The sequence below is a fragment of the Ictidomys tridecemlineatus genome, chromosome 2 (assembly GCF_052094955.1).
Source record: "Ictidomys tridecemlineatus isolate mIctTri1 chromosome 2, mIctTri1.hap1, whole genome shotgun sequence".
Lineage (NCBI taxonomy): Eukaryota > Metazoa > Chordata > Mammalia > Rodentia > Sciuridae > Ictidomys > Ictidomys tridecemlineatus.
In genome coordinates this window covers 164,528,346-164,540,486 of record NC_135478.1, presented here as the reverse complement: position 1 = coordinate 164,540,486, position 12,141 = coordinate 164,528,346, and the positions used below count along the sequence as shown (strand labels likewise).

Genomic DNA, 12,141 nt, shown 5'->3' with positions numbered 1-12,141 from the left:
GCATACAGGCTCTTGAGGTTTTCAAGAAACTTTTGGTACTGACCACTGCAAAAAGAACCACAATAAAAATTTGAAACAAAAGTGTTAAAAGAAATCACCTTCACCCATATACTGAATTTATTTTCATCTAGCTATAAAAAAAAACTTATACAAAAGGCATGTGAGAAAAAATTAGATCAGTTCCAGGATGAAACTTTTTTTAAAAAATAAATCCTGGTCTTTTATTCAGGACTTGGATAAAAGACACAATGGATTGGCAAAGCATTAGGCTGAGAAGTTTTGCTAAGGGAAAGCAGAAAGGAGCAATAACTTTCATGCAAAATAAAGTAAGAATATTGTAATCGATGTCATTGCTTTCTTATTACAGTATTTGGATGGTGATGTAACAGATGCTGAATCTTGGATTAATATTTTTCTATTTTATTTTGTGTGTGGTACTAGGGACTGACACCAGGAGTGCTTTACTCTAGGTACTACATTCTAGCCCTTTTTTTTTTCATTTAAATCAAATGGGGTATAATTTCTCATTTTTCCAAGTGTACAGGTTGCAGAATCACATTGGTTATACAGCCACATTTATACATACAGCAATACTAGTGTCTATTTTATTCTGCTGCCCTTCCTATCCCCCCTTCACCTCCCCCTCCCCTCCCATCACTTCTCTCTACCCAATCTAATGTGACACATTTCTTTTTTCTTTTTTTCCCTCACATCATCATACATGTATTTTGTATAACGATGAGGGTCTCCTTCCAGCTTCCGTGCAATTCCCCTTCTCCCTCTCATTCCCTCCCATCTCTTTTCCCTGTTTACTGTTAATCTTCTTCTCATGCTCTTCCTCCCTACCCCATTTTGAGTCACCCACCTTTTATTTTTGAGATAGGGTTTCTCTAAGTTGCCCAGGCTGGCCTTGAATTTGAGATCCTCCTGTCTTAACCTCTCAAGTATCTGGAATTATAGGCGTGCACCACCATGCCCAGCTTGGAACAGTACTTTAAATGATCATATTTGAAAAGTCTCACTTACTGGATGGGCGGACGACAATGTTATTAGAAATTGCAGCACCACGCTCATTCCTCGCCGTACACTGATAGACTCCTTCATAAGTCTCTGCTTTCCCTTCACTCATAATGTTGATTATAAGTGTTCCTGATCCAGGCTTCATGGTGACCAGAGGGTCTTTATCTATGTCAAAATGAGTTCCATTTCGTGTCCAAGAAAAGCTGCCCAATACATCAAGAGTTAAGTTTATTAATGATCCAGAAAAAATAGGATTATTTACTTTTCAACAAGTTCCTAATAGTCATGAATCCCTAGAAACAATCATTAGATTTTAATATAAAGTAGAAAAGCAATAATTCCCCATATTTAAAATGTTGCTCTGAGTCATGACTTAGAAGAAGGTGATGGTTATACATTTTGAGGTACCTGTCTTCTTCAAAGCTCAAAGCTAACACACATTGCCTGTCACTTATCCAAGGAAACACAGGAAACAGTTCTCTCAGGCATATTCTCTTTGAGTTTTATTAGCATTTTTTATTGCAAACCCCATTATTCATAGAGTTGATAACCTGTCTATAATAATCAGCTCTGGGCTGAAATGTGACAAGAAAGTATTGTCTATATGAGCTGAAAATTGATCAGACCCGTTTCAAATTACCAAAATGCAAAATGGAGGCTGGGATCAGGGTAAGAGTTACAAGTTCAGGGTGTTTTAAATGTTGGTTATTAAAAGTGGTAATTCTATATAAACTCTATTTTGAGAATTTTTACTCTGAGAGATGGTTTTACAAATTCCTTGAAGGTATGCCAAATTGTCAACTGAGATTTCTCTTTCTTGGTTTGATTTACACAAATGCCTCCTATAAAAGTCACAGTGCTCATGCGATTCAATGCTTCATAACTAGTAACAAATCAGTGATGGCCAAGGCCACTTAAAGGCATCCATCTCTAAATGTGCTTTCTGGGCCCACTTAGATTTTCCTTTATCTGTTCATCCTCACAGTGGTGGTTGCCACAAGGGGACCGTGGGGATGGGGCTCCTGGCACTTGGCAGGTAGAGGTCAGGGATGCTGCTAAGTGTCCCACAGTGCACAGGACAATAAAAAAAAATATTCCATAATGAAAAAATTATCCCACAATAAAAAAATTATACAACCCAACTTATCGATGGTGTTGAGGAGGAGAAACCCTATCCTATAGAGAATTACAGAAGGTAGATATTAAACAAGCAAGAAGTTGAAGGGGAACTTCACCAAAGAACATCATGTCAGGGCTTGTGTGGTAAGAATTTCCAATAATATGGCAGAATATCATTTTAAAGCAAACCTTTGATAAGGATTTTGATATATCACGATATTTAGTGCCAGTTAATTTTCTCCTCAGGTGCTGATTTATAATAGTAGTAAAATCCTATAATAGCCAAACTTGGAAATAAAATATCTAAAACATTTCACTTCTTTGTTACTTATAATTACATTTATTATAATTTAATAATCATTAAAGTTATTACAATTTACTAATTATTAAAAATCATTGTATTTTGATAACAACCTAAGTGTAAAATTCTAATGTACTGGACAAGCCATAGATCATCCACTATAGGACCTTGGATAAGTTATCTAGTATTGCTGGGCATCAGTTTCCCATCTAATAAATACACCAATTTGACAGGGTTTTGATGGATTCATGCCAAGATCCACACGAAGAATCCTGAGTACTGAATCCTGACAAATTGGAAAACTATTCAGGACTATATTACAGATCACTATAAAGGTAGTAGAGATCTTGAAAGTAGTGAATTTAACTTCTTCTTTTTCTTTTTAACAGATGAGGAAACTGAAACCCAGAGAAATGGGATTTGCTCATGTCATAAGGCCATTAGTGTCAGAGACAGGATTGGAAGGCTCTTTCCACATCTTCCCATAAATTATGAGCATTCTGCAGAAAATCTGCACATGAAAATGCAATAATCTGGGATTTTAAAAGGAACAAATTGGCTCTAATTAATCTGGGAGATAAAACCATAAATCAACAACTGATGCTTTAGGAATAAGCAATTGCCTTCTGTATCTTGGAAGAGTTAAAATGAACTGTGGAGTTGGTAAGATAAACCAAAGGGTAATCTAATCAATCACACTGAGAAATGTCTAACTCAAAAAGAAGAGTTCTACATGGCCTACCTTATTCTACAGAGTTTCCAAATTTATTTCTATACTTAGAGATTCCTGGACATATTTTCAGTACTGTCAAAAAGCAGAAAGTACACTCACCTTGGAGGAGGCTTCCCTTTGGCCTCACACTGGATCACGATATTCTCTCGAGGGTCAATAATGTAATCTTTTGGAGACTGGTGAGTGATGGTTGGAGGTTGTACCACTACATTTCAGAAGGAAGAATAAATGTAAAAAAATAAATCATGTAATATCATACAGCAACCACTTTTCCTAATCACTTGCAGGACACTACATTTGCTCCAAACATCTCTAGTAATTTCCAATGAGGCTGTGCATACCTCAATAGACTTTCAACCTCAAGTTGAAGTTGAGGCATGACTTCCTTGGGGTAACTTTACACACACTCACCAAGTCCATTTTCCCACACTAAAAGTTTGGGAAAATAATCACCAATATAATCCTAATATTAAGACATTTCTTTCTGATGTAACAATGAGAAATCCTTCTAATTCTTTTGGTAGAAATGATGTCTTTCAATGGAATTCAAGTTGGGATGTAAATTTGAGTCTTTCTTAGGAAAGAGTAATTTATAGTTCATTAGTGTGCTTATGTATTTTAAAATACATTGGGAACACGTTCACTTGAGAATCTTAACTTTAAAAGATCATTAAATTGGAGACCTGACATGCCTTATTAGAACCAGAGGTAGGTGAATTAGGAACAAGGCAAAAACAGTCTTATTTCAAAGATAATGAAATTGAAGTTCTGTGTTCTAGAAGACAATGTTTCCATTTCACTTTTCAAAGTGTTATCTGATCTTTTATTATGAAATTGTAGGGGGAAACTGTTTTGACTCTGAACAATCCAATCTGAAGAAAGCCAGTATCTGTACCTCTGCGGCTCTTCAATTTGCTCTAAGGTCACCATATCTTTCCTCTTGTGAAATCAGAATTACAATGTCAGAACAGGAAGACTCTAGAGAAACAACCTATTTCAACCCTTGTTTAGAGTGGCAAATGGCGTGACTAGGAAGGCACAAAGCAGAGAACAAAATTCTCTAGAAAATTCTCTGCTTGCTTACTCCTGCCACTACCTTGCACAACTCCAGGAGAGCTGTTTACACACACCAGTGGTTCTCAACCAGGGCAATTTGCGCCCACCCTTCCAGGGGTATTTGGTCATATCTGTAGACAATTTCAGATGTTACAACTAGATAGGTGGCTGTACTGGCCTCTCACAGGTAGAAGCCAGGGATGTTCCTAAATATCTTCAAGTATACAGGAAATCCCCCACAGCAGACTTATTTGGCCTAAATATCATTAGTGCTGAGCCTGGGAAACCTGGCACAGGCCACATCATGAAAGGCATTCCCAGAGTCCTGCCATGCAAGGGCCCTGATCCAGTACGCCTCCCCTCATCTGAAACTTTCCCTGAAACCCTCCTTTGAACTTTCAATTTCCTTTCCTTTGTTGATGCATTTGACTTTCTGGATCATTTTGGTTTCTCATCTTCTGGATCTTACCTGTCCTCTCTGCCCACATTCTGTGCTTGCTTTGTGAAAACTCTTCCACCTGCCAACCAAGCATTTTCCAAAGCTCAGTAACTGCCCCCTGCTCTTGTCCTTATTGAGGTTAACTGTTGCTGGGGCAAAATTTATTGCCTCTGCATATAAAGCTTTGTAAATCTGAGAACATGGTTCTCTTCTCTTGCCTTGGTCTGCAGCTTATTGCTGCTGTTCACTAGGCATTTCCTACTAAACATCCAAGTAAGTCCTAAATTCTAAAGCTAAATTCTTTCTGGTTATCATTTATTATGCACTAATTAAATGTAGCCTCCTGAACAATATAAGTTTCCTTACCCTTTAGCAACATACCATCGCCTTTTCATCTTCCAACTAACCTGCCTCCTCTTTTAGCCTTTCACCACACACGTAAATCCCACATTTTTCTAGCCCTTTCAATTTCCAATGCTGGTTAACAGATTGGTCCAGAGGTTCAGAATTTGTATGTTTGTTTCTTACTAACTGTGGGACTTAGGCAAGTTTCTTAATTTCTGTCTGTCCTAGTTTCTTCAGAGGGAAAGTGAGGTTTAAAAGTAGTATTTACATCCTAGGGTAGCTGGGGGAAATAATAAAATAATCTGTGTAAAATTCTTAGTAAATGCCAATATTAGAAATGTTTGCTATTTTAAAATTATTGCCATAATTATTTTTATTTGTACCAGATTTACCTATGAGGAGTGATTGATTGATCTCTCTATCTCTAGGAATACAGTTTGGGATGATGGAAGGAAGCCTGGGATTGCACACCTCAAAAATGGTGAGCATAGGCACAAATTCGGTGGTTTCAAATGCAGAGCTTCTCTCATGTGTCTACAGCTGAGCCAGCTTAGATGTCACTCCTAGCTGCCAGGAGTTTACCATCTGGAGGTACCTTTGTGAACAGTGCTCTGGTCACATGGCAATGAACAAATGTTTTGCAGTAATAAGTAGTAATAAGTGATTTTACATAATTTTCCTGGCTAACTCAACATCAAAGGAAATTTTCAAATGACTGAAAACTGACTATATTTTTTTTCAGATGATACATGCTGCCCAGCTGTCAGAGACAGCAAAAGGTTTTGCTTAGATTAAGCATTCAGAAATGATATAAGTGGGGGCTGCTTGTCTTTTGCATACTTCAAGACAATATTCTTGTCTGCTGGGTTATTCTACCGATGTCATTTAGAAACACTAGCCTGAACAGTTCTGAAGGCTGAAGCAGCAGTAGAGAGACAATGGCTGACCTGGTGAAGCTTCGGCATGCACCCACCTTCTAAAAGACACCAAAAAGATGTGTCTTTGTTCTAGCAAGCATGTAAAACTAGATAATCATTCTTGTGTATGTGTGTTGGGGATGGGGGATACTGTGGATTGAACGTAGGGTTGCTGTACCACTGAACCATATCCCCAGATGTTTTATTTTTTATTTAGAGAGACAGGTTCTCTCTAAGTTGACCAGGCTGGCCTCAAACTGTGGATCCTCCTGCCTCAGCCCTGCCCCCTCCCGTCACTGGGATTAAAAGTGTATTACAGCTTGCCCAGCGACTTGGAGGGCTGTGGATTTTCTCATTGAGTTACATCAGATGTGAAAAAAGCATGGAAGTTAGTAGAGCAGCATATTGGCAAGAGAATAATACCCAAGTCTTCACAATTCATGCAGGTAATATATTTGAACCTTGATAATCAAATGCAATATTTAACTATAGTAAACACACACGCTTAAAAAGACACTTGTCACAAAACATAACATTGTGCATTTAATTTACAGTACTAACTCAAAAAACAAAGACATAGTCAAAATTTCACACTGCTTAGTAATTTATAGAAAGACACTTACAGTCTTCAAGAAGTTTTGCTTTTTCCCCATCAATATCAGCAGGTGAGTGGGCAAACAGGATTAAAGAAAATCAGATGTTAGTAATGAGAATGTTAGAACCTGAAGATAAAATGGGTGTCTCCTCCTCAATTTGATTTGACCTAAAAACCCATATTGTGAAGGCTATAGTTGTGAAGTTGTAAGAGAAAGAAACTGGCATTGATGCTTTTGTTTGCTCCTGCAGCAGCTTCTCACATAAACATAAGAAAGAACAAAAGCAATGCTATAGGCAAAAAAGGAAAAAAAAAAAAAAAAAGAAGAAGAAAGAGATTCTTCCAGGAATAGGAATGGCTAATTCCAACCCATACATATTGTGCTGGACATGTAATTATGTTCAATTTGAAAAATAGCTGAACTCTACAATTAATTTGAGTTGTCACATACTGTGTATGTCTGATCCTATTATCCCAGACATCACTATGCACATGATAATCATACCTAACAATGGGACATCGCTACAATGACAACGCCCCATTCACGCCAAGCCCAGCACTGATTTCAGAATTTTATATTTCTATGAGTACTCTTCAAGTCTGTAATGAAACTTTTTAGGCTGTTAGCATCTTTCTGCTTCCAAATTTCTCAATCATCCAGGGATGGCTGGGTCCTACCTTAAGGAGTGGTTCACATACTAGAAAAAGGGTGTGAGGAACAGGGGCAAGGAAGAAATTACATTTGCATGCAGTTCTAATCATTCTGCTGTGCTTCCTGTCATTACTACTTGTAAAGGTTAATGCAGGAGTGCCTGGGTTATCCGTGACTTTCTTTTCATCATGGTGCTGCCTCTTCTCCATTAGCAGCGATAATTGAGTTAGCCCTAGGTGCCCGTTTCCCTCTGATTGTTATTAGATTGAGCATTCAGATTAAAAGGGAATATATTTAACATGAGAGAGAACAAAAGCATTTCTCCCAAGTATTTCTTTCTGTTGTATCTGTTGGGGAAAATGCTTATTTAGGCATTCCCATTCCAACAAGCTTGAGTAAACACATATAAATTAAAGCTACTGGATGAGCATTTTTTTTAAAACAAGCAAAATAGTGCATTTTATTGTATTCTGCAATATAGAAGTACAGCAAAGGAAGTGAACAAAGTGTGGGACAAACCACATCTCTTCTTAATGTCTTCCCACTGGCAGTTGTGATTTCTATGGCAAAAAAAAGTGCATCCTAACAATTGAATAGCCCCAGGAAAGTGCTGTCTTCCTTGCACCTTGGAAATCTTGCCAAACAGATGTTCTATTCAGAAAGCTAATGGATTTAGAGAGGTCATGCAGATTAGGGATAAAGGATAAATCAATTCCGGAGTACAGTAATTGTCCAGATTTGAAATTCTGCTTTCGATGGCAAGAAAAGTGAACAGTTGGAACCTAGAATTATCTTTATTTTTCACAAACAGGCCACCCAAAGCAGACAGAATGTGGTATCTATTTTACTACTGGGACAAGAGTAGACTAAATAGAATAGCTGTTGTTTGCTTCATTTTAGTATTTTTGCAGATTGCTTATTGTCAAAAATTTGTATCTTAGTCTTTGATCATGTCATTTAAATTAAAAAAAAAAAGACTATTCACTAGGCTTGTAGCTACGACACTTTTCCTAGTTCCAGACTCATATTTAGGATTCAAAATTAGAAAATGAAATAAATGTGCCTTGTCTAAATCAAGATAAATTAAGTATGGGTGGTTTGGGATACAGGGGATCTAGGGTGGAGGAGTCCATCCAGTCCTTCGGGAGCTCTCTCTGCCTAGGGAGGGAGAAAGTGACATGGTGATGGGATAAGTGGGGAGGTCTCCAAGATCCTTGTGAAGAGTTTACATGGTTTTCTTGCAGGACTATTTCTACAAAGAGCTGCCTGATGGGAGGATCTGGGCAGCTGCACAAGTCCCTCCTACTCAGGCTATTCCCTCCTTGGTACACAAAAGGCACCTGAGGGAGAAGGATAATGAAAGGGTGGGGACAGTGCTGCTGGCAGTTTCAATGGCCATTTCTATGATGTGAGCCTTTATAAACACCAGGCACTGAAGGTAAATGCCAAATTAATTTCGATTAGCTTTTCAGTATCACGCAGACACCTTGTCCATCCACACAGTTCAGGGTGATGGCAAATGCTGGGAGGTTTTGACTCCTAGGCCTAAGAGCTTTAAAATGTTAATACTTACGATCAAGAGGTACTTCCAGTGCACTAATCATCTGGCACAGGAGGAGAACCAGGGGCACTCTGCCTACAGATAAGCGCTTCTTTTTCGGCATTATTTTAAGCTGCATTAGTTTCACTCCTGCTGAGATCCACAAGCTGAATTTCCTTTTCTTCTTTCACAAAAGATTTGTGTGCAACGTTTAAATAATTTTTCATGCAGGGAACTGAAAAGAGATGGAATAAGAATAATAATTATAATGTATTAAAAAGAAGGAAATGAAGGACGGAAGTCGGCAGCACAGAAAATCAGCCCTGTATTATACATGAACTCTAAAAGGGAGTTAACTTTTAAATATTTAACTCCCAAGACTGGGATAATTATTTATTCATAAATCAGCTAAAATCAGTTCAGAAATATTTGTGGTGATATCAAGCAAATCTCTCCATTTTCCCATCCTTATGGTTTTCCCATTTTAAATATTTGAACTTAAAATGCTCAAAGGCCACAATGTCTTTCTTAACAGAGAGGAAAACTTGGCTTTTAAGCTTTTTGGAAAGCCATCACTTTGTGACTTTAGAGGGGAGGTTTAAAGCTTTTCCAATCTGAAGACCACCTCTAGGAAAGTTCAGGGCATTGCTGCAAATTTCCTTTAAACCCCAAACACTGATTTACCAGCTGAACAATGCCAATCCAGGCCATCACTGGCTCTCACTCAGAATATGACCCCAGACCTGGCTGGGCTCTCAGGTCCAAGGCTTCCTCACTGCGGTCACCCTCCTTCACAATGCTGATTAATTTTTCTGACAGGGTCTTCTTTGATTCAAGTTTGAGAATAGCCACACACACTCTACCAACTGAAGTCCATTCTCTTCCTAAACAAGTATCAAAACACCTCAGTATTCCAGCAGCAGTTTATCCTGCCAACCCCACCTCTTTCCATATCCATATAACTGTTTTCTTGTTGAATGACTTACTTCTGTTTTTTTCTTATGTCAACCTTTCAATATGTCTCAATTTTCTCACCTTCTTGTCTTTTTTTTTTTTTTCAATTTTCTTTCCAGGTATGCTTATCCATCACATTTTCTCATCTAAGTTCTAATTATTTCTTATATGTCAATTAAAGTGACACCTCCAAGAAACTAGCAATCATTTCACCACCACATCAGAATTCCTAAAATTCCTTGTTTTAAACATCACGTATATTACAAAAGATATACAAATAAATAGATCTGTGCATATGATTGTGTTATGCATACTCTCTTTCTGCACCTTCAGGCAAGGTCTCCCTCATCACCTTACATCCTTCTCCCATCACTTAGTAGAGTGTGCTTTGCACATGGAAGCATCCCACTGGAAAGTCCAAATCAATACAAAATATAGATGTTGTTTTTTCCTTGCAAGCTCCCACCTAGAGTGATAGGTTTGATAATGTCTTCTCATTCATGGAGACAGGTGGGTGTGATCCGTGGCTCTCTTGAGCAGTTGAGCAGTTAGGAGGAATATAATAATCACAAACTGGGGCAACTCCTACAACTTTAATTACTGAATAATTTGTATTATTTTTATAGTCGTGTGTTTTTATGATGTTCATCTTTCCCATTCATGATATGCAAGTCTCCTCAGGGCTGGGAGTATATTTGTCCTGTTCCCCAGTACATCCTCATCACCTGTCACAGTGCTTGGAACATGAAAGTATATAAACATATTTCTAGGGGAAAAGAATGAATGAAAGGAAGAAAGAAGAACACAATGGAGACAATACCTTTGAAGTTGAGATTGTCTTTAGATACTCTGACCATAGTCTACCCAAAGCAATATTTATGTTTATATTTATACTCTTTGGTTTGAAAACCAAAATCTAATCAATATGATTATAATTAGTTGTCATATCATGTCTATATGTGGAATAAAGCTTAAATGCAAAAAAAATAAAATAAACAAGGCTGATAATGTGTTTTGCTAGCAGCTAAGTTCTGATTTACACTTGGTTAAATCTATCAGAGGACACTTCTTGCAAAACAAAGAAAAAACTGAAGCTAAAAACATTACAAATATTATGTTGCAAAGCATCCACATCATGAGTTTTTGTTTAAGAACCAGGAAACGAATCTTTCTGTATTGTGATCTATTAATTCTCATGTCCAGGAAGAAATGAGATATGAATAGAAAAGTGATCAAAATATAAACCAGAATGCCTTTCTTTGTGTGCCAAAGAACATCTCTCCATTCAATCAAATTTACTCAGGTCTCTAGTGATTTTCCTGTCAAAATGCTAATTCTGAAGTCATACATTTATTCTGACAATAAAATGAATGGCACAAACAGCAACAAAACAAGTAGATCTTACTATAGTAGAAAAAACTCAGACACAAAGGACATATCTGCCTGTTTCCTGTGCCTTGTTAATCCAGATTATTCCATTCAAGTACCTAGCTCTCTGAACAGGTACTGGAAAACTCAAATACCTTCCAAAATTTGTACTAGTGTATTGTAATCACGTAAGATCTTCAACCACTACATACTACTTCTATGTTCTTCCTTTATTATTTACTTTGCTTTGATGCCTTAACTATCTTTCTCAAAATAGAGAAAACTATAAGACAACTTTACATGAAGAAAAGTATCAATGCACTATCTTTACTTTTTCAATGTATACATGAAATATACAATAGTGCATGAAATCAGCATCTGATAAGTAAAAACTCAAAATTCTAAGAAAAATTGAGAGAACACTTACTTAATGAGACATGAGTAAATAAATCTTCACACTGCATGGAGGCCATGAACAACTGTAATTGAAGATGTGGTCTCTCCTCAGAAGTTGTAAGTTAACTGCACCATTAGCCACAAGATCATTCTAGCAGAGGCTCAGTTAGGGGAGGACAAAGCAATGGTCTAGCCCATCCTCTGAATCCTACTCACGGAAAGTCACACACTCCTCCTAAGAATGCCCTCATAGGTGAAAACCCAAATGCTCAAGGACAGCATTAAGTCCCCAGCACTCAATCAAACTGAAAAATCAAATACAGCTGCAGAAAATTGAGCTTTCTCTCAGTAAAAGTAATGTGCTCTGAATGTCTCACAAAGAAAAACCACTGCTTCACACTCTCAGTACTGATGTCAACGCCCTGCCCACCCAGAGCCTATCTACTTTTACTTCACCTTGGAAGATAATGGCCATTCCCCCTTAATTGTGAATCATGAACAAAGACTAACTTATGTTATGTAATTATGTTAAAATGAAAAACCCCAATATGAAGCAGCAATATTGTTTTCAGTTAAGGTTAAGGAGCATGCTAGCTTATGATTTTCAAAATATATTTGCTATAGACATTTTAAGGTATGCTTGAATGAGAAAAGTTCTATTTCATTTTCAGAAAATAACTTACCCTCATATTGAAAATCGTATATT

At 37.4% G+C, this 12,141-nt stretch overlaps 1 protein-coding gene across 45 annotated transcripts in view; it reads right to left on the bottom strand.

The window, feature by feature from the left end:
• Nrcam (neuronal cell adhesion molecule) overlaps positions 1-12,141 on the bottom strand; it is a 265,722-nt gene that overhangs the window by 62,224 nt on the left and 191,357 nt on the right. For 21 of the 45 annotated variants that reach the window (XM_078040073.1, XM_078040082.1, XM_078040075.1 and 18 more), the window contains 4 exons: positions 8,751-8,952; positions 6,554-6,583; positions 3,273-3,378; positions 1,027-1,223 (listed from right to left, as the gene is read on the bottom strand). In XM_078040073.1, coding sequence (XP_077896199.1) covers positions 1,027-1,223; positions 3,273-3,378; positions 6,554-6,583; positions 8,751-8,856 — 439 coding nt within the window. In that variant the 5' untranslated portion in view covers positions 8,857-8,952. The remainder of the gene's footprint in view (positions 1-1,026; positions 1,224-3,272; positions 3,379-6,553; positions 6,584-8,750; positions 8,953-12,141) is intronic. The other 24 variants (XM_078040081.1, XM_078040083.1, XM_078040089.1 and 21 more) reach the window with 2 other exon arrangements.